This window comes from Ischnura elegans, chromosome 11 (genome assembly GCF_921293095.1).
Source record: "Ischnura elegans chromosome 11, ioIscEleg1.1, whole genome shotgun sequence".
Lineage (NCBI taxonomy): Eukaryota > Metazoa > Arthropoda > Insecta > Odonata > Coenagrionidae > Ischnura > Ischnura elegans.
In genome coordinates this window covers 102,767,240-102,794,853 of record NC_060256.1, presented here as the reverse complement: position 1 = coordinate 102,794,853, position 27,614 = coordinate 102,767,240, and the positions used below count along the sequence as shown (strand labels likewise).

At 40.6% G+C, this 27,614-nt stretch overlaps 1 protein-coding gene across 1 annotated transcript in view; it reads right to left on the bottom strand.

Moving 5' to 3' along the window:
• The window catches only part of LOC124167743 (cAMP-dependent protein kinase catalytic subunit 3), a 207,439-nt gene that overhangs the window by 12,221 nt on the left and 167,604 nt on the right, over positions 1 to 27,614 (bottom strand). The window contains exons 5-6 of the mRNA XM_046545755.1: positions 23,389 to 23,480; positions 6,764 to 6,945 (exon numbers count right to left, since the gene is read on the bottom strand). Coding sequence (XP_046401711.1) covers positions 6,764 to 6,945; positions 23,389 to 23,480 — 274 coding nt within the window. The remainder of the gene's footprint in view (positions 1 to 6,763; positions 6,946 to 23,388; positions 23,481 to 27,614) is intronic.

The window sequence follows — 27,614 nt, the reverse complement described above, 5'->3', positions numbered from 1 at the left end:
TGAAAAGGAGGATCTGTAGACCATCCACCAACATCTGTGAGTGTCCATTTTTGTAATAGTTTTAAGTGAGTGTTAAGTTTTTTTGTGCCAGTGTCTCCCTTCCGTGAAGTTGCTGCGATAAGTTTGCATAAGTTTAAGTTATAAATTACGGTTATATATTTCTCAGGGAGAGAGGAAAGCGAACACTGAGAAGTCAGTACATTTATGGGAAAATAGAGGATTTGAGAAAGGATGTCATTGAAGGTATTCTTACTTACAAATTGTAATCCCGTATATTAGAACGCCAGACGCGCGTAAGGCCCTCGATGCAGCGGTTGGCCTTGATTGGTGATCGAAAATTATGAATTAGATGGAGGAAGCCAGGACGAATAAATGTCGGGGTAAACAGCCCTTCTTAGTTCTTCAAACATTCTTACTTAATTCTTCAAAGTAAAATTCTGATCAATCCGCCTTCAGCGACGCGAGCGAGTGTAAATGAATTTTAATGCGCCGATAGTGACAGTGCATTCAGTGATCGACTTCAGAATCCTCTTTGAAAATTAAAAACTATTGGCAATTTTAGACGAATGCTAGTTGTGGAAAATTGTCACTAACGTCATATGACATTCTCCTGACTATGATTGACCTGAAAATACAAGATCTGGAAATGGGAGGCTCCTTTATACTCGACGAGACCAAACCTAATTCAAGAATTCAAGTATTTTCTGACGAAGATAGCCATGCGGCGCTGGGCCACACAATTCACCTTATGGAAGCAGAAATTGTAGCCAGAGTAAAAATTTTCAAACAGAGATTGGTCAGAGAAGCCATCGAAATAACTAAAGAGGAGAAGAACAATTTGAGCAGGGGCACCGGCCTTAAAATAAGTCGCACTTGGCTGCAACCCGTAACTCCGGAAAAACAACCCACTCTTTCAACACCCCGCCCCCTCCCTCCATCTCCTGACACAAGTACCTATATATATGCATAAAAATTCCCTCTTCATCAGACTCCGTTGAGAAAGCGACCAGCATCGGTCAGGAGACGTTATGGTGACCAAAAAAATTAACGCGGCGACATAGCCCAAAAGTTTTAATCTAGTATGAAGTTAGCCATATCTTACGAACGCCAACATATAACTGTAGATTAGATCATATAAATAAAAAACGAGAGATAGACTGTAGAACAGACGGATTCAGATTCTCCTTTTTTCATGAACAATACGATACCGTCCAGGGCATGGTCGTTTGTGTACGTTTTCTTTTGTTGAACACCCCGGTGTAAAATGGCCAATAAGAGCTGTATCCGGTGGTTTGAGCATAAAATAAAAAAAAATAAAAAAAATAAAAAATACTTAAGCATTAGAACTCACAAATAGATTAGATGACTTGTATTGTAGCTTACTAACTTATGAATACCTTAATGCAGGTTTCTGAATTTTCTTATTCTTTCAAACAAAATTTTTGGTATGTTTTAACTTTTTAGGATGACAACCTTGGTGAGTATTGGCATGTTTTGCCTTTGAATGGATGCGGTAGTATAACTTGTTAGGAAGCGTAACGTTTTTTTGGGACCGTGTGCTGTGCAAGTGGGAACCCTCTTGCATGCTGGTGATTGATCACCCCCTGCCAAACACCCCTCTCAAAGGTGGCTCTCAGGCTATTAAGTAGATGTATATCTAAGGAATGTTGGTGGATGGTCGCGGGTGTACGCAGGGTAGGGCGTCAAAACAACGCCAAGTCGAGCGATCGCCGCAAGCTCCGTGGAACTAGTCGCGTCATTGCTTAAAAGCCTTATAGTATATTTTGTTTACATTAGTGATTTTTGATTTTTCGTTAACCGTCCCGGTGAACCTGGGTTCTAGCTGACCTGGGTCCGGTAAGGCAGGGTTTCACCGTACACCATTTTGGACAAACATAGTTAGGATTTAAACCTGAAGTCTGCTGATTTGGAAATGATGAAAACCACCACGCTACAATTTACAACCTTCTTGCAGGAAGAAAGCGTCGCAGCTGCCACCTCGTGGCCTCATAGCACAATTGCTTAAGTCCATGCACCTGACCAATCACAATGGAGGCATTGGTTCCACAATCGAACGATCAGCGCCACTGCGGCGAAAACCTGAGTGACATATTGAAAGTTACAAACAGAATAATGATTCCTTAAAGGTCCACAAGTTAACCGAAGGAAATTTCATATTTTTATTCAAACGTTTTCACCAGGAAAGCATTTCATGGAGGGAATCATAGCAAATTAAAATAGAAGCTTTGATACTTAGAGTACTTAAATTCTTCAATGAGCGTGCACTTTCGAAATTTCTTTTAAGGATAATTTTCCCGTTGCGTTATATTTTTTACGCCTAAAGAAAGGAAAGTAATATGGAGTTGTATTTAAAACTTTGAAAATCTTGTTACAAACTGGTCGATATCTAGTTGATCTGAAAATGTTCATCACTCGCGGGCGGAGGAGACATCCTAAGAAAGTGCCATCCTCATCTGTTTGTGTCGTAAATGCCCCAATATTTTCCTCATTCACTGCTTATAAGCTAGGGGAGATTGCTCTCCCTTGTGTCCGTGGATAAAAGGGCAGCACTAACACTTTAAGTGTGGGAAAAGTGTTTTTCAATGCTTAGAATTTTCCACGAGTGATTACATACCGTCGCTCTTCTGTCTCCCTGGGCCAACGTAACACTCTTTTTACACAACGCTCATGAACACGGACATATTTTCACAAAGCAGCCTTTTTCACAAGCAATTGATTTACCAAACCCTACGTGTAAACGTATAATTGATGTGTAAACCCTCCTATCCAGACCTAATTCTAAGTAATTGGTGCAAGAAATTAAAATTATATTAGGTTCCCACTCAATGGTATCAAATTTTGACATGGACAGGAATACTGTTCAAAACCTTACTTACAAAATTAAAATAATTTCCTTGCATTGCAGTCAATATGCCATCAAAGAGAGCTATGAGGGGAAAAATCCTGACTGGTTTTCATTCTTATCTCTCACGCAAGTTTTTCAGACGTTGAATCGTGTGTGTGGGGGGCAATAGCACCCAAAAGAGTCGCACCTGAGCAAAATGAGCCAAAAATTGGAATTATTAATAAGTTTAGTGCTAAACTAAGAAACTATCAACTTTCAAATCTGTTACATAAATATTCAAATAAGTTTGGTGCCAATTTTACCCTCTGATTTCTGGCTTTTTCCATCTACCATAGCACCGTTGTCCTCGTCCTTTTTCAATTGTATGTTCCTATCCCTTTCTTTCCTTACCTCTTTATATATATACACAATGTTTAGAAAAACGAGATTCACGTAGCACGCAATATAAATATTTTTAAGTCAATATCAATAAATATAGAAACATAAAAAGAAACACTCACACGGGAAATTAACTTGAAGCTTTCGAAGCACTACTGACTTTTTCCTAAAATTAAGTAAGAATGGTGAGGAAAAGAGTGTGTTGGACAAGGGAAAAAAGGAGAAAGGGGAGAGGTGTATGGGGAGGGGGGGGGTTAGGAATAGACGTTAGGATGCGACGTTCAGACCCGGAAAGCTATTGGCTTAAAAGTGCCAAATGCAAGCCAATTCGAGGGTGTGGAGATTGAGGGCGGAGTCGGTGGGAAGGAGGGAGGCAATAATGGATACTTTGTAGCATTCATTGAAGACAAAGTCGTGTGACAGACAATGTGTAGGTACTAGTAGAGAGGAGTGGGGGGACGATGGACAACAGGAGGCGCGATGATTGTCGATTCTGAGATTGAGGGGGTAGTGCATTGGCCGATATAGAAAGCGGGGCAGAAATTACAATGAAGAAGGTAAATGATGTTGGTGGAAGTACAAGTAGTGGAGGGGAAAATCGGTAGGCATTTGAGCTTGGGGAGAAAAGAGGCAGGGGGTGGAGAGAATATCTTGCAGGTTTTACACCTAGGACGATTGCAGGGTGAGGGTGTGGAGATGGTGACTGACTGCGACTTTTGAAGAGGGCGGGTAGTTTTAAATATGGTATTTCAATTCGGTGGTCTCTTAAATGTGATCCGAGGAGTGGAGGGGAAAATCTGAGAGGTGGACTTGTGTTTCGAAAGGATGGGGTACAAGTCCTTCAATATGTTTTGTAGCACATGAGCACCAGGAAAGTAGGTAGTGAGCAGAGAAGGAGAGCAATGTTTGACCGAGCGGGGTTTATTGGAAATACGCGGCTTTTTTCTAATTTTATTTATCAAAAGTTTTTCGAGGTAGCCGCGGTGAAGAAGAGAAGTGTGAAGTTGGTAGAGGAACTTTTGAAGGTCTTCGAGATTATTGCAAATTCTGTTTCCCCGGACAGAGAGGGAATAAGGGATGGAACGCTTGGTGTGTGGTGGATGGCAACTGCTATAGTGGAGGTATTGCTGTTTGTTTGTAGCTTTGATGTGAACCGATGTTTTGAATTTTTTGTTATCTGAAAGGTGTATGTCCACATCTAAGAAGTTGATAATGGTTTTGGAGATGGAAGAGGTAAAAGAGACTGAGGCAGAAGCGTTGAGTGAAGAAACAAAGGTATTGAGAGAGTCGATGTCATGAGGCCAGAGAATGAAAATGCGATCTATGTATCTGAGCCAAAGAAGAGGTTTTAGAGGGTAATCAGTGAGGAAATTTTCTTCAAACAGGCCAAGGAAAAGATTGGCATAAGAAGGGCTAAACCTACTTCCCATGGCGCAGCCGGATATTTGCAAATAGTGGTTATTGTCAAACGAGAAGGCATTGTGGGTGAGAAAAAATGGGAAAGATCAAGAAGAAAGTCAATGCTAGGGTTTTGAGGTGTGGGTCGTAATGAAAGATAGTGGCGGAGAGCATCGAGTCCCCTCAGAATGAGGGATTAAAGTGTACAGTGAGGTTACATCATTAGTGGCCATGATAATGGGCTGATTGGGGGGGAGGGAAATAGAATTGAGTTTGGAAAGGAAGTCATGAGAATCTTTGATGTATGATGGAAGGGACTGAACGAAGGGTTGGAGATAGAAATCAACGAAAGCTGAGATGCGAGAAGTAGGAGAGTTTCGAGAGGAAACTATGGGGCGGCCTGGGTTATTAGCTTTATGAATTTTTGGAAGGATGTAGAAAGATGGCGTAGTGGTGTGCTTGTCCCTGGTGCCCTGGTCAAGAGGCGCCTGGCATTTAACTTTCCTATGTAGGAAAACGCGCTTGATGTGGAACGCTGTCATAAAAGCAGCAACATCACTGTCTGGATTAGAGCGAATACTGCTACTTTACTTATATTCAGGTTTAACAAGGCAAAACATATTTGATGCTAAGGGAGTTAGCCTAGCAAATTTCATTGTATCTCTAGCCAAATCAGCAGTGTATCACGATGTTACACTTTATTTTACAGGAAAAGTAGATTTTGTGAATTACTTGCCTTCTCTAAAAAAGAAATTATTGAGAATGAATTAAAAAAGAATGCTACCATACGGCTAATGATTCAATGACAGAATATCTAGCCTTTTGGGGGTACAAGGATTACCTCATAAATTCAACGACTGGAGAGCATAACAAAAATGCTCTATAATTTAGTTAATTAATAGTAAAAGAAGAAAAAACTACTCTCTAAGATGGAATTTTGAGTAATTGGAAGCACATTATTACTTTAATTTATTTTATGCTTGGAAATTAAACATTTAAAAATTGCCATACTTTGAGATTATTAATAATAATAATAATAATAACCGATACTTACAGATAAAACCATAGATTACAATAGGCCTGATATTTTATTGATCCACAAATTACAGCAAAGAGCAAACATAGTTGATGTAGCAGTGCCACTAAATCACAATGTTGAGTCTACAGAAAGAGAGAAAATACAAAAATATCAGAATTTGGCCGGTGAAATAAAAAATATTTGGAAGTTGAAAGACGTCAGCATACACCCACTGATAATCTCTGCGGAGGGAGTCTTGTCTAAAAGATTCAAAAAAGAAGTCGAAGACCTGGGAATTAAAAAACAACTGATTAACCTCGGGCAAAAAGCTGTTTTACTACAGACCTGCCAGATCGTGAGAAGATTCCTGGGTCGGGCATGATCGGACAGTGTAGGATAGGGTGAATTCTCTTCCTTAGCATCCGAGCCTAGTCCTAAATTGACCTTGGGATAGGTGAATATTTCCAGCTGGTTTTAATCAGCTGAGAAAGTGCATAAACTCAAATAATAATAATAATGAACTTCTTCTTACCCTATAGCGGGAACATAGAAAAACTTAGCGATAGAGGGAAAAACGAAAAATAAAAGTAGGGAACTTACGGGGTAAGGTTATTTCTTAAAAAATTTCGATGGAACGCTGCCCATCTTTCTCAAGTGCGAAGAGGAGGAAAAATATCGGGAATCCACCAATCCCGCTCCTCCATATTCCGAGTTTCAACGGTTACTTCAAATTTTAAATCAGTAGTCTTCACAATGGGCAATGAGACGAAGCCCGATACGTCGCGACGCCGTTGCCTTAAGATTTTCTTATCCGCGCGCAAACCCGAGTGAAGTTTCTTCATTCCATTCTCCGGGAAAGCGTCAAATCATACATATTAGGAAAGCCTTCGCTTTTCATTCACAGTTCTCACAAATAGGATCAAACCCCACCGACTGGGCAGGTGGCTCCATCCCAGGCATATTTTGACAAACACGCCATCCAGTCAGCGCGTGGGATGGCAAGCGAAATAGTTAAGTTATATTTTGAGCTATTTTAATTCTGTTGCACCGCGTCTCTTTCGATTCTTATTCTTATTGTTTTCAGGTCCAAGTGTCGCACTGACCTTCATGTTGCCCAGTCTCTTGGTTCTGTCCTGTACTAGAAGCTTCTTAACGAGGTCCTTAGCCACTGGATCCAGGTGCCTTGGCCACTCCACTTTGGCAGCTAAAATCTTCTCGTAGATCCCAAACGGATTGTCGTCGAAGAAAGGTGGATAGCCGGACAGCATTTCATATATAAGAACACCTGAAACATGAAAACTTCCGTCAATAAATAAATGAAAATTCAAAATTACCCATCATTGATAATAGTAAGCAATGTTGTGTCCATGAGGCCGATCCGACAGCATGGAGTGACTTCGAGGTAATGCGACCAACGCTTCGTGTTCAACCTAACAGTGGGCTTTACGATCAACAGTCATTATGACAAAGATACGCCGCACAATTGAGAAGTAGAGGAGGTCTTATATTTCATCTCAAACTGATGGATTCGTAGCATCGAAGAACTCGAATATGCTCAGCTAATCTTGTACTGCAAGAGTACTTTGCGCAATTAACAAGTGTTAGTCGCATCGATAGTGCCTATGGTTTCCTCATCAACAACTTTCTTGCGATTCTTTGAGTCACATTACTCCGAATTGGACTCACAAAGGGAGACCACGTTCCTTGCTCCGCCTTTTTCAATGCCGAATTTTTTATGGCATTCGGAATGACGAACACATCTCTGAACTGATAGTGGTTCCATTGAATGGGCCTTAGTTCGGCTGTAATTAATTAATCTCTGTGGAATTTACACATTCAATCTGCACTTGCAGGTTCGCTGCAGCTTCCTACTCTTTGGCGGTTATTTCCCCGAATAATTTGAATTCTGAAGTGCCATATATTTCTGAACTATACTTGGTTGAGTCACCCAAAGGGAATGGGTGATGAGGAGTTGGATGTTCCAACTACTCCCTTGGTAGCTATATCCAAAGAAGATGGACGAGTACTTTGGGTGTGAGAACCAAAGCGTTGGGTAACTCATCATAACAACGTTTGGATGCTGAATAAAAACTTTAGATCACCTGCGAAAAGGATTACGCCCCTACCCCTTCCTCCATCCTTTCCAATCCCACAATGCCTTAATATTACACTTTTTTAACCTATTTTGAAATAGGCCACTAGAACAGTACAACTAAAAAAATGAGAAAAACTAGCTCTGCGGTAGTCATAATATCTATTTTCAAATAGTTCAACATATTGTAACGTGCGTGGGTGGAAAAATAACTATCCCTATTTTTAGAAAACTAGAAAGAACATTTATTCACAATATACAAACACACAGTTACATTAAAGTCACTCAAAACACACAATTTTTCTCAATCCCTTCTTGTTCATTCTCCTCTCTTCGTCAATAACCTCCGTTGCCAACACTCTCGATGATTAATCCGCAAGGCTCTCGAGTTTTGCTCATTTCCCTTACAAATTCATTAATAATTAATATTTCATACCATCTTATGAGCAAATCAGTCATTCTCGCTTTTTTTACCCACACGAGCTGTGTTGGTTGCATCAATTTGACTTTCTCAACTTCCAAAGAAAACTCAAACAGCATCTAGTATATATTACGTACGAAACGTGCTAAATCCTTTCTTTTCCACGTAATCTTTCACTTGTCTCACTAATTCCTATATACTTATCTCCAAGAAATACTAATCCGTACGCCACATATTATTAATGGACTTACCTATAATTTTTATTGTAGTACTTAGACAAACATATCCTTTGGAAAAGGAAATACGAAAATATTTTAATAGCTTACCCCCTTTCGCCTCATAACATATATCCTCACAATTAATTATGAACTCTATAGTGACATCACATGCTAGTAAATCAGAATGCAATAAGTAGGTAGGATCTTTTTCTCTCTTTCGATTACCAAATATGAAACTTGGCTCTTCTTCTAATCCAAACTATCTTTGTAAACACCGTCACATTTTGAATTCGTTGATGAAGTCAGCAAAACCAGGTAATAATAGATTTCTATAGCTACACTCCTGTTTCACCTCCTTCCTTTCCTCCGATATGTAATTCTACTATTTCTCACCAACTCACTTCGGCTGGCACAAATCATAACAAACGCCTCCTCCGGCACAAATATTGCATAACTACAACATTTTCAGGGGTCGAGCACACGAACTCGTTCACGAGCATAAGAACCGAAACAACAAGTTTTCTCATGCATTCCAACACATTTATATGCTTGGAATAACAACACTCCCACAATAACACAATACGCTTGCAAGACAAAAGCTTCGCGGTTCATTCAAATGCAAATCCAGTTTAAGTCCCATTTATTTAAACACATAGAACGACGAAACGAGTAACACAACACACAGCCACGCATTTGAATAACAATTAAACTAATTGGGATCAAAAATATAACATAATAAAGGTGTATAGCTGGAATTAAATCACGAGTCCTTCTCTGATCAATACTTTCACCAAGTCGCAAGAGCGGCTTCACTGTCGTCGCTAGCAAAAATCGCTTTTGGCGAATGTTTACATTCGCTATATGCTCGCCAGACAGAACGACAATAATGTTTTCGTCGCCAGAGTGACGAAGCGAAGCTTTTCTGGCGAAATAGCCAGCGAATGAGAATGAGAATACGAATTCAGTCACCGTTCGCCAATTTGTTCGACAAATCGCGGTGGCCATAGCCGAAAAGAACCCACAACGAACCCCTCTTCAAATTATGATTCGCTTCGGGTTCCACATCGCCAATATCCCGGTCAAAATAGACGTTGACCCTTGCATAAATTGCCAACAAGCTGAAAATTTGCATGAACCTCAAGGATACCACTCTAATGAAATCCTGAAAAGTCCCCATCGATCCCGTGTGTGCAAAACATTTTTTTCAAGGTAAAAGGTCACAAAAATGAGTTGTTTGCATTTTTTGGCCAAACAGTTAGTTTTATGATAAAAATTGCTCCGACCAAAATTGTAGATCAGAAAACTATATACAAAATTGTCATTTCACGTTTTCCTCTAAGATTTGCCCTTTCTGAGAAAAATCCATTCGAATGTAGGCTGGAGCTGTATTCTCCGTAATATGCATGACTACAGGTATATTCCTGGGCTCTCCAAACATTATTGGACGCGTAACTCGCATATTGGTTACTAGCTCTCACCTGTTCATCCGCCAACAATCGAGACAGAGGGTTTAGTATCCTCCATAATATGCACACGTTTTCTCGCCACCTATATGGTAGTACACGAGGCGCATTTTTTAAGCGTAGTTTCCCCAGTAGGTCTACTCCACGGTCTGTTTTAATCGTAAATCAGGTCTCATTGAGCTTCTCCTTATTTATTTCTTCTTCCACCGTTATCTTCTTCTTCCTGTACATTCCCGTGAGTCGATGTAACTTGCTGTAACAGCGAAACATTATCTGTTTCGTTGTTGATGTCGCACAGTGGGCTGAAATCGAAAAAAGCTGGCCAAAAATCAAAATATCGACTTTTTCATTTCGAACTGGGAATACTATATTATCATTTTACAAGATCCAGGGCATGTAAAACTGAAGTTGATTTTCTGTCACAATTTTTTGTTTAATTGTTATAGGTCGCCAAAAATCAATAAAAATCTATGAAATCGTGAGTGCGCGATTTAAGCGTAAAAGTTCAACGTTCGTTCCCCATGCAATGGAAAAGTTAATAATTCGGAACTTTTGAGGATATATATTGATAGTTCCACTCTTTTAGTTAATTAAGAGTGAACTTTTGTTGTAGTCAATTGTTATTTATTAGCTTTATGATTTGTTAAAAATATGACTGTTTTTCGTTAATTTTTTACCTAATGCCAGGATAAAAGTAGTTACCGCCGCTTGCCGCTCCTAAGATATTTACACCAAGAGTTAGAATAAAGTCTATATTATTAGATGGAAAAGAACAATCTTGCTCCAATTTGCTCCCCTTTGATTTTTTCGTGGTAAAGCAAACTGATGTCGGGCGGTTGTCGCGCCCCAGGACCCGCAATACACGTCGGATGCACACGGGAACTTAGGATGACATGCGTTGTAGTCCGTTTGAGAGACTGGGCTATCCCTTAATTGTGAGTGCATTGTACTCAAATACTTGTTATTTGCTGTTATTTATGGTTTGTAGCCTCTTCTGACGATCATACCCCTGGGTCTTTCCGCGGGAGCCGCGTAAAAAACCTAACGGTTCGCGCGCTCTCCAAGCCCCTTGTCCTCGGCGGCTACCCCTATGCATCCAGATTTGTTCTTTTACTATGAACACGTGCAAGTGTTTCCATTCTACAAATTAGGTTTTCCCAAAATATGCCGTCTATGCGATTGGCACGCTCATTTCTAGCCGAGTGCTCAGAGTCTCTACTCTGGCTCAGAGTAGAATTTAATGTGGCACACCTTTGTTTTGATAAATGTGCAATACAAATATTTGTGAATGGTATTCATTTCTATTATTACTCTTCAATGACCAAAATTTCAGGTTTAAAAGACTCAATAGCAATTTTCAATCCTCGCATACCTTATGAAAAGCTACTAGATAGCCTAAACATAGTTGAATATGGAAGAAATTCTATTTTTCCTTGATATTCCCATATAAAAATTTCGACTTGCCCCTGGTAATTATGGTTCCCGCATAACTTTCCCTATTTTAAATTTTCTGCTCTCCCAAACAATGTTCTGGACTAAATCATCCTAAATAAGTTTCATTGTGTCTATACAATAACCAATTCGCAAAAAGTTTCACTCATTTAGCAATACTTAAGACTACAGCGATTTTTGGCCAGCTTTTTTCGATTTCAGCCCACTGTGTGTCGGTACTTCTTCTGTTGAAAGCTCAATGTTTGAACACGACTGGGCTTGACGACTGATGCTTGCCGTTGAAATAAATACGCCCACTTTTTGCAACTAAATTTTCAACTACACCCTTCCTTGCAGTTGTAAAAAAATTAATAAAGGCGTTAAGGAGACGGGCGTAGGGTATGGATAGGCTCCAGTACATTGTGAATTAACTTCCAACCCCACTCTTCTGGGCAAGGGATTACCCGGGATCAAAACAAGGGGTTGGGGGCAAGCCATGGTTGTTCAAGTTGTAGGTACGATTTAAGCAAGGAAAAGGTGAATGAAATCAACATTTTTATCGAAACTGTAACAGCTTTCATTAGTTTTTAAAATTATTTGCTTGAAAAAATATTATTTCCATGAAAGACATTTGCGATCTTTTCTCCTGGGGCGGGGGGCAGCTGCCCCCTCCTGCCCCTCGCTGGGTACGACCATGCTTGTGGATCCAGTTTATTGCCAAGTCACACTTGAGCCTATTGATACAAACGATAGAAATATCGCTGAGCAGAAGCTAAGGTTGATGGAAGGCAAGCAAATTGGACACGTTGTTTATTACGTGATTGTTTAGCAAAGGATAAATGCACTTGATTTTTGTTGGAGATTCATAGACTGAAAGAAGAAAGCGAATTCTGTAAGCGATGGAGTATTAAAAATGTGTATGAGTTGTTTTGAGGTAAACTGCCGATGAAAAAAACTGCAATACCCAATCTTAGCTGGGACTTGAAAGACCGAGGTCTAATAGCAGTCATAATACTAGGACAAATTTGTACATACTGATTTCATAAGTTCTAAATTTAACCGTATATCTTTTAAAATACTTTGCTCTAAAACATATGTCAATGGCCCCGGAATATATTTTTAATATCTATACACATGCAACTTGGTGGAGGAAAATGAGAATTATCAATGGTTAACGATTGAATATCATCTCGCATGATTGCTGCCGCAGCTTCCAGGATGTTAAGTCACTCTTCATTTCTTGATTTAATTGATCATTATGATTATCAATTAAGCATACAAATGTAAATTTTCCGGGTTTCTCAGTGGTAATAACCTTATTACCATATTTAATATTGATCGCAGTTAAACACTTCTATTATCAAGATATGAATTTTTGCAAACAGTTTTTAATTCTTCCAATGTAGACTGAAAGTCGTCACTACTCTCGATGTAGTCAAATATTTCTTCCATGGCCAGATTCAATGCTTCATTTCGGGGATGAGCAGTTTTACTTCCAATGGGTAGTTTCAAAAAAGAAATACTGCTACCATGACGATAACTAGCTTCAGCAGCTTCTAAATTATGTTATGACCTTATGCGAGCGATAATTTTTTTAATTATTATCAGAACGAATTATTATGAGCTATATACAGAACAGATTCTTTGAATGAAAGTGTAGTAACTTTACAAATTCTAAGCCAATACCTCACACTCGTATCCTTTCTATTCTTCATTCCGTTCATCGCCGCAAAAGAAGGAATGATTTTAAAAACAAAAAGCTGAGCCATTTTGTACGAGAAGGACTTACTTTCGATGCACTGGCTTGATCCGCTTCATGATGTCTTTCCACTGAAGCAATAGTACTACTCCAAGTGTAGTTTTTACAACAATGCACATGTTTTGCCACCGATTTTTGGCTTTTTTTTGGTAGTTAATGAATTTATTACTTCTTTCAGCACTTGCATCAATCAACGCCTTTGAGCCACGATCAGCAGTTGCAATTTCACTTGCAGGCAAAGGTTATTTTACAGATGAAGCCATGCCCGAAATTTGCTACGTACTAAATATAGCACAAAATTTAACTTATAATTCTATCAATGACCACATGTTTTCACTAAGTAGGAGGGAATATTAAAAACTAAACCCTCTGTCCCTATTGTTTACGGATGAACAGCTAGTAACCAATATGCGAGTTACGCGTCCAATAATGTCTGGAGAGCGCAGGAATATAGTCATGCATATTACGGAGAATACAGCTCCAGCCTACATTCGAATGGATTTTTCTCAGAAACGGCAAATCTTAGAGGAAAACGTGAAATGACAATTTTGTATATAATTTTCTGATCTACAATTTTGGTCGGAGCAATTTTTACCATAAAACTAACCGTTTGGCCAAAAAATGCAAACAACTCATTTTTGTGACCTTTTACCTTGAAAAAAATTTTTTGCACACACGGGATCAATGGGGACTTTTCAGGATTTCATTAGAGTGGTATCCTTGAGGTTCATGCAAATTTTCAGCTTGTTGGCAATTTATGCTAGGGTACCCCTATTTTTTGGGCTATTTGACCGGGCTAAAGGAGCTTATTCCCTGTAAAAGCCTCCTGTGTTGATGCCGTAAATCCCGTTACGGGACCGCGTTCTTTTGTTCCTTCGGAGGAAGATCTTCGGTTTGACCGGTTCCGGCGCAGAGTCCCCAGAGTATTTGTCCCAGGGCCGGACAGGGAATTCTGCTATCCGTCGCAGTTCCGGAAACTCTGATTCCGCGACCTCCTGGAAAAATGTCTGCGTCTGGGAACGAAGAGCGGCTCCATCCGCGCTAACGGCCGTAGGGCGTCGTTTTGCGGAGTCCATTCGAGACAAAGAGTAACCTGAAGCGATTTTCTCTCTGCTGCTTCCAGAATATGCTGAGCAGATTTTCTTGCAACATCAATATCCATGCTGGTGCAGCGTATGAAATAATGGGCCGAACGCTTGGTGTGAGGTGGATAGCAGCTATTATAGTGGAGTTATTGTTGCTTGTTAGTGGCTTTGATGTGAACCGATGTCTTGAATTTGTTATTGCTAGAAAGATATATGTCCATATCCAAGCAAGTGATATTAGTGTTGCAGATAGAAGAATTGAAAGAGATAGAGGCAGATGAGTTAAGTGAAGAAACAATGGTGTAAAGAAAGTTGATGCTATGAGTCCATGAAAAAACAATTGTCGTTTCAATGAACAATAAAGATGAAAGAATAAATCATTTTCCAAGCAAGTTCTTACTGAATTACGAGTTGATATCACACAATTAAAATTCTAGTCAGGCTTAAATAAACATGTATGACTCCTTAAATACGATGAACACGACTGTTTTCCTCATACTAATTGTAAGTACGTATACTTCACCATCGCCCTTACCTCCACTTTGTTAGGTTTTTTGCGGCAGAAATGTTGAAATTTTCACCATTTTGTCCCCTTTATAACGTTGTTTAGCAGTCGGTATCCGAATGATTGAAATCCCTGTTACACTAAAATGACTGTTAAGCAATCCTCCGCGGGGAAAGACTTCCAACTGACGTCAATAGGCAGTGTGCACTAATAGGGTAGTAGTAGATCGGGAAAACTTAAATTCGCTCCTCAGGCATACCGACTCTGCGATGGTCCCTCTGCTCCCTCCAGTGGCTTTTTCCCCGTCTTTGCAAGAAGTTCGGAATAAAACGAATGAAAGCCATCAGCCCTGTTAGTGAGGAAGCGCCGTGGCGAGAGAAAAGGGAACTAAGACGACCAGTGGCGCAGTGAGGCAGGGTTTTAGGGGTTAAACACCCCCCCCCAGAGCTCAGAGAAATTTAAGTTTAATCCATTTTACTTAATTGGATTGTTATTACTGATAGAATAGTGTAAGGATTAATAAAATATCCCCCAGAAATCCGTAAAACTCACCATTTTGAATCATTTATCTTAAAATTCCGCAATTTATTAATCTCGTACTTACCGCTTATCCTGGTGGGTATTCCATACCCCCACACACCCTTGTATTAGTTGCACCTAAACTCCTCCCCCCCCCAGTCTTAATTCCTGACTGCACCCCTGAAGACGACCGCGGTCGCTGACGTTGATACCCGTTTCGGAACTCAAATCCCTTTAAACTCTCGTTTGCAATTCCTTGATTACGCACTCTATGAAAAGCATCGGCCAAGGCAGTCGGCGTATTAACGATAACAATCTGACTATACCCTACTGCCTATGCAGAAAAGTTATTACGAGATTCAATAATCTGCAACGCTTCCCGAAAATAGCCATTATTTCTAATAGAGGCTTGCGTAGCAAAAACAATTTAGAAAAACATAAAAATATACCGATAGAAATCCATCTACTTTCCCTTGAATTTATCGGAAACAGTTTTCCAAAAAAAGACGATGGACAATGGTGATCGTACCTACTTCTATAGATTCTAACGATATTTTCCGCCAAATACAGTTACTTTGAAAGTCAAAGAGGACGGATTTCTTCGTTTGCGTGTGAGCTTGAATATAAGTACGCTCCGATGGCAATCGGTCAGGCATGACGTATAAGGTTGTGAGAGGGATTCAGGTAGTAGAGAATAGGGAACGCTGCAGACACGCATCCCGTGACGAAGTAGGTGTCCGTGGTTTCACAGCAGTGCAACCATGATTGTGGCTTCTAGATCTAGATTATGATCCGAAGGGAACCCACTCTTCAAATGGTTATCCCAAGTCTTTTCCAATACGATTCAGTAAATTACATTGTACATAATTCACGGCGAAGCGCTTCGCTTGGCTCACTCGTTTGGCGTATACTTAAGCCTATAATCGGCGGCTGTAGACTAAGAGGAACTCGATAACCCGGACGTCGACAAATTTTACATACAGTATACAGTGATTTTACACACAGCACAACATACAGTGAATCAACAAATTTTAGGCAGAGCAACCAAAACGTCACAAGATTATCATCACACTCACTAGAGACTAAAAAAGACACCGTGGCAACACGGCTAAAACATCATCTTCAATTAAATTTGTTAATTCGGAAGAAAGGGCATCAAATCCTAATTCCATTTCATTTTTGCATACCTCAACGCAAAAATATCTTGCGCATTCAAAATATACATTAATTAACATTAAAAAAAAAACAAATAAAAATCTGTTTTAGCTGAAAAGGGTATGATATCGGTAGTTTTCATAAAATGATTCGACAGCCCCCTCATTCGGTTCAAATTTGGTAATTTTCATTCATTGCGACCGGATCTCAAGTCATGAGTTGCCTTCTCGCAGTTTCTCTTGCACTTCCTCCATGCGAGTGTATACTTCAATTGAAGAAGCGCAGGTGACGAAACCATGCGCATTTCAAATTTTCAGGGAAGACCGCAAGCGAATCAGCACGGTTTTCTTGTAAAATTAACAGATCAATCGTCTCTCACACATTTTAATTCAAAATTTCCATATCGCCGCATATTTTTCATCTTGGACGTGATTTACTCATGGATACATAGTTGTAGTGGTATTTGCTTTTAGGGTGCCTCGAAGACTAAGGTCATTTGCACCACTGACAATCTATAAAATCAAAATTTTAAAAGATACATTAAAAATACAATTAAACATTCATAAAAATACAAGGGGTAGGCAGATGATTAAAAGGTTGGAATTTAAACACTGTTAATTAGCCTGATCTCTATTAAAAACTTTATCACTCGACTGACACTATCAGGGTCGTCTCCTAGGATGTGCCCTAGGTCTCCTCCGATGTTCATGGATATATATCCCACTCCATAAGTACATTTCAGCATGTTAAACTGGTCCGTTTGCACCATGAGCGAGTATTTCTTGGCGGGAAATTTTTTCGAGTCACAGATAAGTTAATACTCGTCGTAACAGCTGGCACATGCGGGCGATGCCTAAGGTTATGCATGGCCATAGAAGTTTGGCAATAATACGAGAAACTTCTCATTAGGAAAGACGCGATTAAAAGGGATAATCGTCATTTCATTTCTCATTAATTGGATTTATACAAAATTTGCCTTCTGTAAGATTTACGACCGCTACTGGTCCGTCAGAGGAAGTACAGGGAACAGAATTGAAAGATTTTGTGAGATAAAGACCATTCTTTTATTGATCCCCAAGTTGATGTTGCTCTCTCTACATCTCGCGGTTGACTCTCCGCTGCCAAGCTGCTTACTCTCTCAAGTCCACCTTAGGCGTCCCAACGTGATCGGTATTCACCTCTCCGATTCGTTGCCATCGCCGTGGCGTGTGAGGCTCGTAGGTCGCTGATGTTGCAGTACCTATTGGTGGGAAAGGAGCGACCGGAAACCAGAGGGATGTGCAGGTAAGGTGCAAGCAGAGGAAAAGAACGGAGAGAGCGTGGGATGCTTAGGTAGGTGCTTTCAATATGAAGAGCCAGCATCCGGTCTCCTACATCGCCCTCCCGCAAAACAAAATTGGACACACAGTGGACAATTTTTTTTTTTAAAGAAGACATTCAAGATGAAATACCACAATAAACCCAACACTCAATAAAACGTCTGTAAAAATCATACAATCCCGTAATACATAATCATTCCGACCCTTGATCAACAATACAAAGACTAAATACTAATAAACCCAGCATCAACAAAATTTCATTAAACAATGTTCCATCTCACAAGACACAATTTATTTCTTATTATTACGTGGTCGTAGGTTATATGCACCTTCGGCTCTCTCCTCGTTCACCACACTTTCTGCTGGCACATTTACACTAACGTCTTCGTTCTCTGAGCGTGGTCCGGCTTGGCCAGCCGCTCGCGACTTCAAAGGGTAGGGAGAGCGCGCGGGGAGGGTTGGTGAGATAAGGGAGTTGTCGTCTGCGTCGGTGCTCCCGCAGTCTCCGCGGCCTTCCGCGGAATGTGCTTGCGCACGGAATGGGGAAGCAAGGACGTTGGTATCCTCTTCGCGGTCTTCTCTGGGATGTGCGTACTCTTCCAGATTATCACTCTCGCTGGTCAGGGGACTCGCTGGGGGCACTGATGAGGTGGAGGGATAAACAACACTGGGAAGGGGAAAACAGGGGGGGGTCTTCCACACTTGGACAGGGCGCACAGCTGGCTCCTTCGTCCTCCGTCGTCTGGGTTTTCCGTGGGCGCCCTCGACGTCGCTCCTGGAATCTGCTAGTTGAAGTGGGAGGGGAAGTACCATGATATGGTTTAAACCTATTTTTGTGTACAACAACATTTCGAAAGGGAAGCTTCAGCCGCACATTTGTGTCCGAGAGAACTTCAATCACTTTGTATGGCCCCCTCCATGGGCAATGAAACTTCTTAACTCGGCCTGACTTAATTTGGGCATCACTCAAATATACATACTGCCCACACATGTACTTCACATCCCTGCATTTTTTATTGTACTGAATCTCTCGCGTTCTCTGCGCACTCCTACAACTATTGCGGCACTTCGACCTCAGATCCATCAGGATTTTCCGAAGACCCGTAACATAATCGCCTACAATCTTTTTACTCTCTCTGTCCAAACACTCGAAAGGGGTTTTCATTGGAAACCCGAATACAACTTCATGTGGCGAGCATGTTGTACTACTATGCGTGCTACTATTATATGCTGTAGTTGCATATTGGAGTAATACATCCCAGCTATTGTTTTTTAGGGTTTACGTAATGGCTAATCATAACCGCAATTGTTCGATGAACCCTCTCAATTCTCCCATTGCATTCCGGATGGAAGGGTGTTGTGCGTAACTTCGTAATCTTCAGTAATTTACACATATTTGTAAACAGTTCAGACATAAAATTAGACCCCTGATCGCTCAAAAGCTTACTTGGCACACCAAATTTCAAAACCCACCTATTTACGAAAGCCTCAGCTACAGTCACTGCCGACTGATCCGCCAAGGGGACCATGACCAAATACCGCGAAAAATGATCTAATATGGAGAGAATGTATCTGTTTCCACTCTCCGTCACGGGTAGGGGTCCTACCACATCGACCGCTACGAAATCAAAAGGGGCTTCGGCTTCAGGTAGCTTCTGCAAAGGCGCTCTCGTTCTACTATACGGGCTACGGCGATTGCATGACACACACTCTTTCACCAACCTTACAACATGCGCTCGCATTTTAGGCCACCAATAGAGAGATTCTATTCTACTGAATGTTGACTGCGCACCTGAGTGGCCAAACAAAGGGTGCTCATGATACTGTCTGAAAACATCTAATCTCATTATCTCCGGAACCACTAGTTTCAATCCATTACGCGTATCTTTGTATAAAAACCCTCCCTTTTCTTCGAAACCTTGTGATGAACGCCACTGTTTACACTGCATATCCCTTACTTGCATTTTTGCTACGTCATCATCAAATATGGTGTCGCCAAGCCTCACTTTACGACTCAAACAATCCGCGTTCAAATGTTTCTTCCCCGGTTTGTGAACAACGGAATAGTTATATTCGCCGAGCTTTAACGTCCATCGCATCAACCTACTAGAGGGGTCCTTCATACTGAAAAGCCATTTCAATGCTGCGTGATCTGTCACAATTTTAAAATTTTTCCCAAATAAATAAGGCCTCCAATGCTGAACACTCCAAATGATCGCCAGCAATTCTTTTTCAGTCGTGGAATAATTTATTTCCGCGGTATTTAGTTGCCGAGATGCATAGGCTATTGGATGCTCCTCTCCCGCGACCTCTTGTGATAAGACGGCCCCAAGCGCAAAATTACTTGCATCCGTGGAGAGAATAAAGGGTTTGTTAAAATCAGGGTATACAAGCACAGGGCTACAAGTCAGTGCATCCTTCAAAACACCCATTGCGTGTTGACAATCCGGTCCCCAGATAAACGCTGTCCCCTTCTTCAAAAGCCTTGTAAGGGGCCTGGCCAGCTCGGCGTATCGATCGACAAAGCGTCGGTAATAGTTGGCTAGACCGAGAAAAGATTGCAACTCTTTCACATTCGTTGGGGTTGGGAAGTTTTTCACCGCATCAATCTTTCCCGGGTCGGGCCGCACACCCTTTTTCGAAATAATATGGCCGAGATAGTTTACCTGTTCTAAGGCAAAGTGGCATTTTTCAAATTTTAATGAAAGTTTTGATTCCCTCAATTTTTCGAAAACTCGTCTCAATCTCTCGGAGTGTTCTTTAATTCCGCTACTGAATACAATAACATCATCTAAATATACTAAACACTGTAAGGGTTTTAATCCGCGGAGCACTCCGTCCATCATTCGCTGAAAGGTAGCAGGGGCATTTCGCAAACCAGATGGCATTCTAGTGTATTCGTAGTGCCCACTCTCGACAACGAAACCAGTTTTAGGCTGCGATTCAGGGTGCATGGGTATTTGATGATACCCGCTGGTCATGTCTAAGGTCGTGAAATATTTACACCCCCCCAAATAATCAAGAGTATCTACGATATTTGGAATCGGATAGACATCGGGTGTTGTGATGGAGTTCAATTGCCGAAAATCTACACAAAATCTAAAATTTGGCTTCCCATCTGTGGATTTCTTGGGCACGATAACGACTGGTGATGCCCATGGGCTTTCACTAGGTGTAATTATCCCAGCCTCAAATTGCTCTTGCACAAATTTCTCTACCAATGGCTTCTGATGGTACGGAGTGCGGTATGGGCGACGATATATGGGCTTTACCTCATTAGTAGATATGTGGTGGTACGCGATATCTGTCGCAGGTAGATTTTCCTTATGACTAAAAAGGTCACAAAACTCCTCCAGAACAGGCCTCAACACATTCACCTCATCAGGCGATAGGTGACTTAGCTTGTCATCAAAATTTAATTTATCGGTGACATTTTCTATCGACCCTAATTGGCCAACTCTTACCACATCACTTTCGCCCGCCAAACCTGTAACTAGCTCGTCTACCGTAGCCAATAACGTCCCCTTTGGGAAATTTAATTCCTCTGTCCCAAAATTCGCCACTTGAAAGATAACAGAGTTATCTTCGCCTACGCTGCTCAAACTACGAGCCACGGCACACCCCTCAACATCCTGAATTATGGGTTCCACAATAACTTCGCGACCCTGAAAGGAGGTTTCACTTACAATTGTTGTTCTAATTATTTTTTCGCTACGCGGCGGCACAGATATAGGATTTGCTAACCTCAACTCTACATTTTTAATAGTTTTTTCGTGTCTTTTAGAACTACTCTCCTTCTTATTAGGGCTTATCTCGTCCTTCAGGTCCTGTTTCTTCTCTACTAGTTCCCCTGTTAATGGCCAACTATTTTTGCCAACAAAAAGTTTACCCCCACTCACATCAATCGATGCCCCATATTTCTTAAGAAAATCCAAACCTAAAATCCCGTCAAATTCTGCAACTCGCTCAACCACTTGCATATTTACATCATACTTCACTGCCCCCACAAAAAGGGTCACTTCTTTCTCCCCGTAATTCCACATTTTTCCCCCAGCAATACCCAAAATTCTGACCGCAGGTGCTCTGATTTTGTCGGTTCCACATACAGCGCGCCTGATTAGGGAAATCTGAGCCCCCGTGTCTATAAGCATTTTAAATTTTCTTCCTAAAATATTAACTACTGCCACCAAATCGCATGAATCCCCCCTACTGCCCACACGAGGTAGGATTACACTTACCAGGGGCCAGATTCGGCGGCTCTTCCGGCCCCCAGCGCCGTTTAAATCTCCCGCCTGTTGGACCCCGCTGCGGCTCCTACAATCACGGGCCAGATGATCTCCCCCTCCGCAGATAAAACAGCGCCTTCCTCGGCTGCACTGCTTGGAAAGGTGACCGGGCTGCCCGCAGTTGAAACAGACGCGCTGGCTAGGGGCATGGAATACTCGGCGGGCGGGTGGTCCATCCCTAAGTCCCTCCGCCGGCCTCCTCTCAGTCTCCTGGATCCGGATGGCGTTAGCGATGGCAGTATCGAAGGTCTCAGGGGCAGTCAGTCGACACTGATGGCCAACCTCCCCAGTTAGCCCACGTAGGAACGTGTAGAGCGCCCGCTGATCCGCCTCGACACGTCGCTCCACTACTCGTTCTGCTGGGCCCTCAGTGGAGTAGGTTCGCGCATATATCGCCCGCACTCGGTCAGCGAATGCCTCAATGCCTTCGCCCGGTGACATGCGGAGGTTCGACAACATCTCCCGGAAAAACCGCGCGCACTTTTTGGAGCGGTACCGCGCCGTAACGAGAGCCTTAAAAACTTCGTACGAGTCTGCCTCGCGGCATTCGTCTTTACTACGAATGAAAATATTAGCGTCTCCGAGCATACGCAGCTTAGCGACTCGCAATCTATCGGCATCGGACCATCCACCGAGATCTGCGATTCCCTCCAACTTTGAAAAGAAGGCGTCGACATTCTCCTCGACTTTTCCCGAAAACTCGCCAACCGCCGTGAAATATGCGAGCTGTGGTCGAGTTTCTGTCGCGGTTACCGCGCTGCTATCCTTCAGCCTATTATTTTCCGTTTCGACCACGCGGAGTCGTTCGCACAGTTCGTTCATGGCCTGCTGGAGCTCCACCTCTCGTCCACCTAAACTGATTCGAGAAGACATGGTCTTATCTTCTGATATGTATCCTCCTCTGACTAAAATCCGACACTTCTGACACCAATGTAAGATTTACGACCGCTACTGGTCCGTCAGAGGAAGTACAGGGAACAGAATTGAAAGATTTTGTGAGATAAAGACCATTCTTTTATTGATCCCCAAGTTGATGTTGCTCTCTCTACATCTCGCGGTTGACTCTCCGCTGCCAAGCTGCTTACTCTCTCAAGTCCACCTTAGGCGTCCCCACGTGATCGGTATTCACCTCTCCGATTCGTTGCCATCGCCGTGGCGTGTGAGGCTCGTAGGTCGCTGATGTTGCAGTACCTATTGGTGGGAAAGGAGCGACCGGAAACCAGAGGGATGTGCAGGTAAGGTGCAAGCAGAGGAAAAGAACGGAGAGAGCGTGGGATGCTTAGGTAGGTGCTTTCAATATGAAGAGCCAGCATCCGGTCTCCTACACTTCCAAATTATCGCCTGAATTGAAATATTTGATAGAAGTCGAAACCAAAAAACGGCAAAAAATTTATGTAGAATTACAAAGTTTTCTTAACTTTTCATTGTGACAAAGATTGCGATTGACAGATTGAAAATGATCGAGAGATGTTTACCCAGGGCCCACCAGTCGACGGCCTTGTTGTGACCCTTGGATTGGATGATCTCCGGAGCCAGATACTCAGGCGTTCCACACAACGTCCACGTCCTGGAGAAGGAAGAAAACATAATTCAGCATTTATCAATGGACGAATAACTACACGCGTAAGTCATCATAAAGCCATGAACTCAATGAAAAACGCAGGAAAGCTGAGGGATTTGTCCACAACTGCTACGCGCGTGCAGAAAGCGTCACACTGACGTCAAACAAATAAGGCCCCTAGAGAATCGAAGGTTGCGTAGTAACCTTACACTGTTTGAATAATCAAGAATAGATATCTTTCAGAGCGAAACGGAGAACATCAAATTAGAACCTTACCGTAGAAGTAGTGAAAACGTGTTTTTATTGTTACCGTATGGACGGCGCCACGAACGCGAATCAGAGTTAGGCGGTTTTCTCAAACTGAAGCGGAAGATATTTTTATAATCATTACACAATCACAGCAAGTTGTCATCGCCGGAGAAATTCAGTTTTGGGCTATGGTATTCATTTATTGTGACGCCTTACGCGGCCTTCATTAAATATTGATTTCCGAATACTGTATTATGGACGATTATTTATGAAATATTGAGACCCTCTAAATTATCTGTAAATTATGGATACGTGCCTGTAAAATTATAGGAGATATTTGATGGTATCGATATATATTTTAATCAATATATGTTAACGCTAAATCAATATGGGTAATAATAGGTGATTTGTATCATTAACATATTCCTGTCCAAGTGCACTGTATGAATGCAATTTCCTTAGCCACTATAGTGATGCTTCCGTGTGCAACAATCAAGTGTACCATTTTATCACCCATAAATTTAATTGCACCAACAGTAATTTGCAAGATTTAACACTAATTTGATTGGGTAGCCTAATATTTTCAATCTTAGTGAGTTTCATCTTAGCGATAAGTCGAATCCAAGGAAAGTCGATCTCTTCTTACTCGCAAAAAAATTGATTTTTTGGAGCGCCCATCATTCACAAATGTAACCTCTGTGATAAGGATTGCACCATTAAAATTTCGTTCATCTCCCATAAATATAATCGTATTGAGAATTATTTGAGTTTATTTCCCCTTTCTTTGCTTTGATAATAGATATCGATATAAAATGAAAACGTTGGTTAGCGAGGAGACTAAATTTTCACTGAATAACCATATTGTTGATGAGGAGTTACGCTAAAAAATTTCGGACATCTAAGTTCAATAATATAGGAGATGATGGAATCTATCGATATATCTTCATATCGATATATCTACATAAGGTAACGTAGCACATCAAGATAATTTAGATTCATTAATAGCACATTGCTTTTTTAACATTTTGGTAAAAGACATTCCAATTACTATAAAAATTTGTCTGTATCGAATGCAAGCTTGTATCGATTATAACTTCGACTGTAATTGCTGCATAAGTTTACTTCAGCTTTTGTCTTATTTTGTTTTCTTAATTTTACCTTTCAGCAAGAGTTTCAGTCCCTTTGTTTTATAATATGGTTTTATCTCAATATAATATGGTTTATATCTCAATATGAACCTTGACTGGCAGCCTCACATAACCAAATTAATCAATAAAATGAATACTGGGATCTATATGATCAGGAAACTTGCCCAAACCACCTCAACTCAGATTCTAAGTCTCATCTACTTCGCCAAAATCCATTCTTTTTTAGTTTATGGAATTGTATTCTGGGGTAATAGTAGTGCTGCAATAAAGGCATTTTCAATACAAAAGAGGGCTATTAAGAGTATGCTAAGGGTCTCAATTAGGACCCCAGGAAGACCCCTATTCAAAGAACTTAAAATACTTACTCTCCCCTGTATTTATATCTTGAATTGCTGTACTTTTGTGAGAAACAATAGGCACCTGTTTATGCCCAACTCGTCAATCCATAACCACGGGACACGTAGTAAAGACAATGTCCATCTGAACAATCAGCCTTATAATGTAAGCAGAAAAGGTCCTCACCACTCAGCCTCTATGGTTTACAATAAAGTTCCAAATGCAATAAAATGTGCAGTGAGTAATAATACTTTTAAAAATAAGCTAAAAGAACTGCTACTTAAGAAATGCTATTATAGCATTGATGAGTATCTAAATGACAAATTAATATAATTATGTATGTATTTAACTGCTTATCATTTATTGTAATTTCTATGTAACTTTTGTATAAACTTTTCTTCTTTTTTGACTAAATCCTATGTTATACTTGTATAGCCAACAGGAAATTAAATATTATTATTATTATTATTATTATTATTAATAAGACATACGTGTGGGAAAAATCGAAATCAGGATTTTCGATGTAATTTTTCTTGCTGGTTAATAGATAAATCGGAAGATCCATCATTGCTAATTGTGACCTCCGTGGTAAAGATTATATCCTTAAATTTTTGTTTATCTCGTAAAAGTGGAAACTTGTATAAAACGATTTGAGTGTATCCCCATTTACTTAACATTGAAATTAAATGTCAATATACACATATACTTTCATATTCATACCTTGCTTAACAACAAAGTTCGAATAAAGCGTATCCAAGGAGATTGGTATCGATATGACTCGCATGTGAATTAATCGAGTGAAACGGCCTTCATTGCAAAAGTTGACCTTTTTGATAAAAGTGTTACCCTGAAAATGTCATTCATCTAGCTTGAACGGTTGCCAAGATATTCAAGTTTGTATGCTCCACAAAAAAATGGCGATAATGATTTTTCGCGTGCAGGATATTTTTCGGAATTTCATTATGAATTAACCAAGATGGTTACGGGAAAAGCAGGGTAGATCTTGAGGGTACGAGGTACCCACTACGGTTTTTCCCGGAGATTCCAAATTTTTCATATAGCACATGTCTCAAGGCCGAAATTCGATTTTGAAAATTCGCCCATCACGACAATGTAAAATCGAAATCGTTTATTCCTCGGAATTGTTTCGACATATGAAAATTTCAAGATAGCCAAAACATTGGCTAAAAAATCCTCCACCAAATAAGTCAAGGAATTTGTCATACAATTATTGCAAGTTGGACAAAAATATTCCCAAAGTTAGCCCATAAGAAAAGCATTGAAAACGTTCAAGCATAATAAAAAATACTAAATATCAATTGGTCGCCATGACAACCGTACAAAAAAATCAACCAAAACATCTAGTTTACGTCCATTGAATATCATGTTCCTCAGACGTTTAAAAGTACGAAATAAAAGAGAAAAAGTTTTAGTCCCATAAGGCTCCCATGTTAATTCAGGTCGATATATCTCGAAAACTAATCGACTTTTTTAGTTTTCAGATTTTTTTCTCCCGATGAATTTTTTTTACTTATTACATCCAATAAGCCAAATATCCATTCCTATCACAGTTTGGGCTGTGAATTTGGATCAAAATGTGGTTTTGCAGCTTTATATATGCGCAGCATAGCTAACAGAGTTGGCGTGACGTATTCTGGGTGAAGCCAGGCTGAAAATCCTTCCGCCATAATGAGTGTCCGTGGAAATCCCATTTTCCTGAAGAGAACGTGAGACGGGACTGTACTTGTATTTACGGAGATATCTTTAGCTTCCTTGGTCAACTTTAAGTAATTAAGGTTAGTAAAAATATAGAGATTTCTTTAAATAAATCCGCAATATCTAAAGTGAACAGTAATTTGTGAAATAATTGGCGAAATTTCCTTTCTTTTTTCTTTCTTGTTAGATGGTCGCCTGTGCTGCCTATGGCTGCAATAACAATAAAGATAAAAAGAAACCTGGAGTTACGTACCACAAGTAAGTACGACTAGCCGTGAAAATTCATTAATTTATTCCAATAATTTTCATTTATCGTCGAAAGCTTGGGTGGTAAGTTAATGGTCGGAGCACATGGAGTATGCTTCAGCCATTGATGAAAAAAATTCGTGTTGTATTTTAATTATGTTTTATTCTTTTCATTATTACTCATTACTATAATTTATATAATTGATGTTATTGTGTACTATTTTATTGTTGATTAATGGGTTAGTAGTATTAATCGCAGTTGTGCTAATCGTTTTGTACTTGTGAGGTCCGATTTAATTGGAATTAACATCAATTCAGATATCAGTTAACCCCGTGGATCTTAGTAGAGCGAGCAACTTTTCTTCCGTGTTTCCAAAATGAGAGGAACTGCGAGCAGCATGGCAGTAAGAAGGGAGAACTGGAGACCAAGCTCTGCAAGCGTACT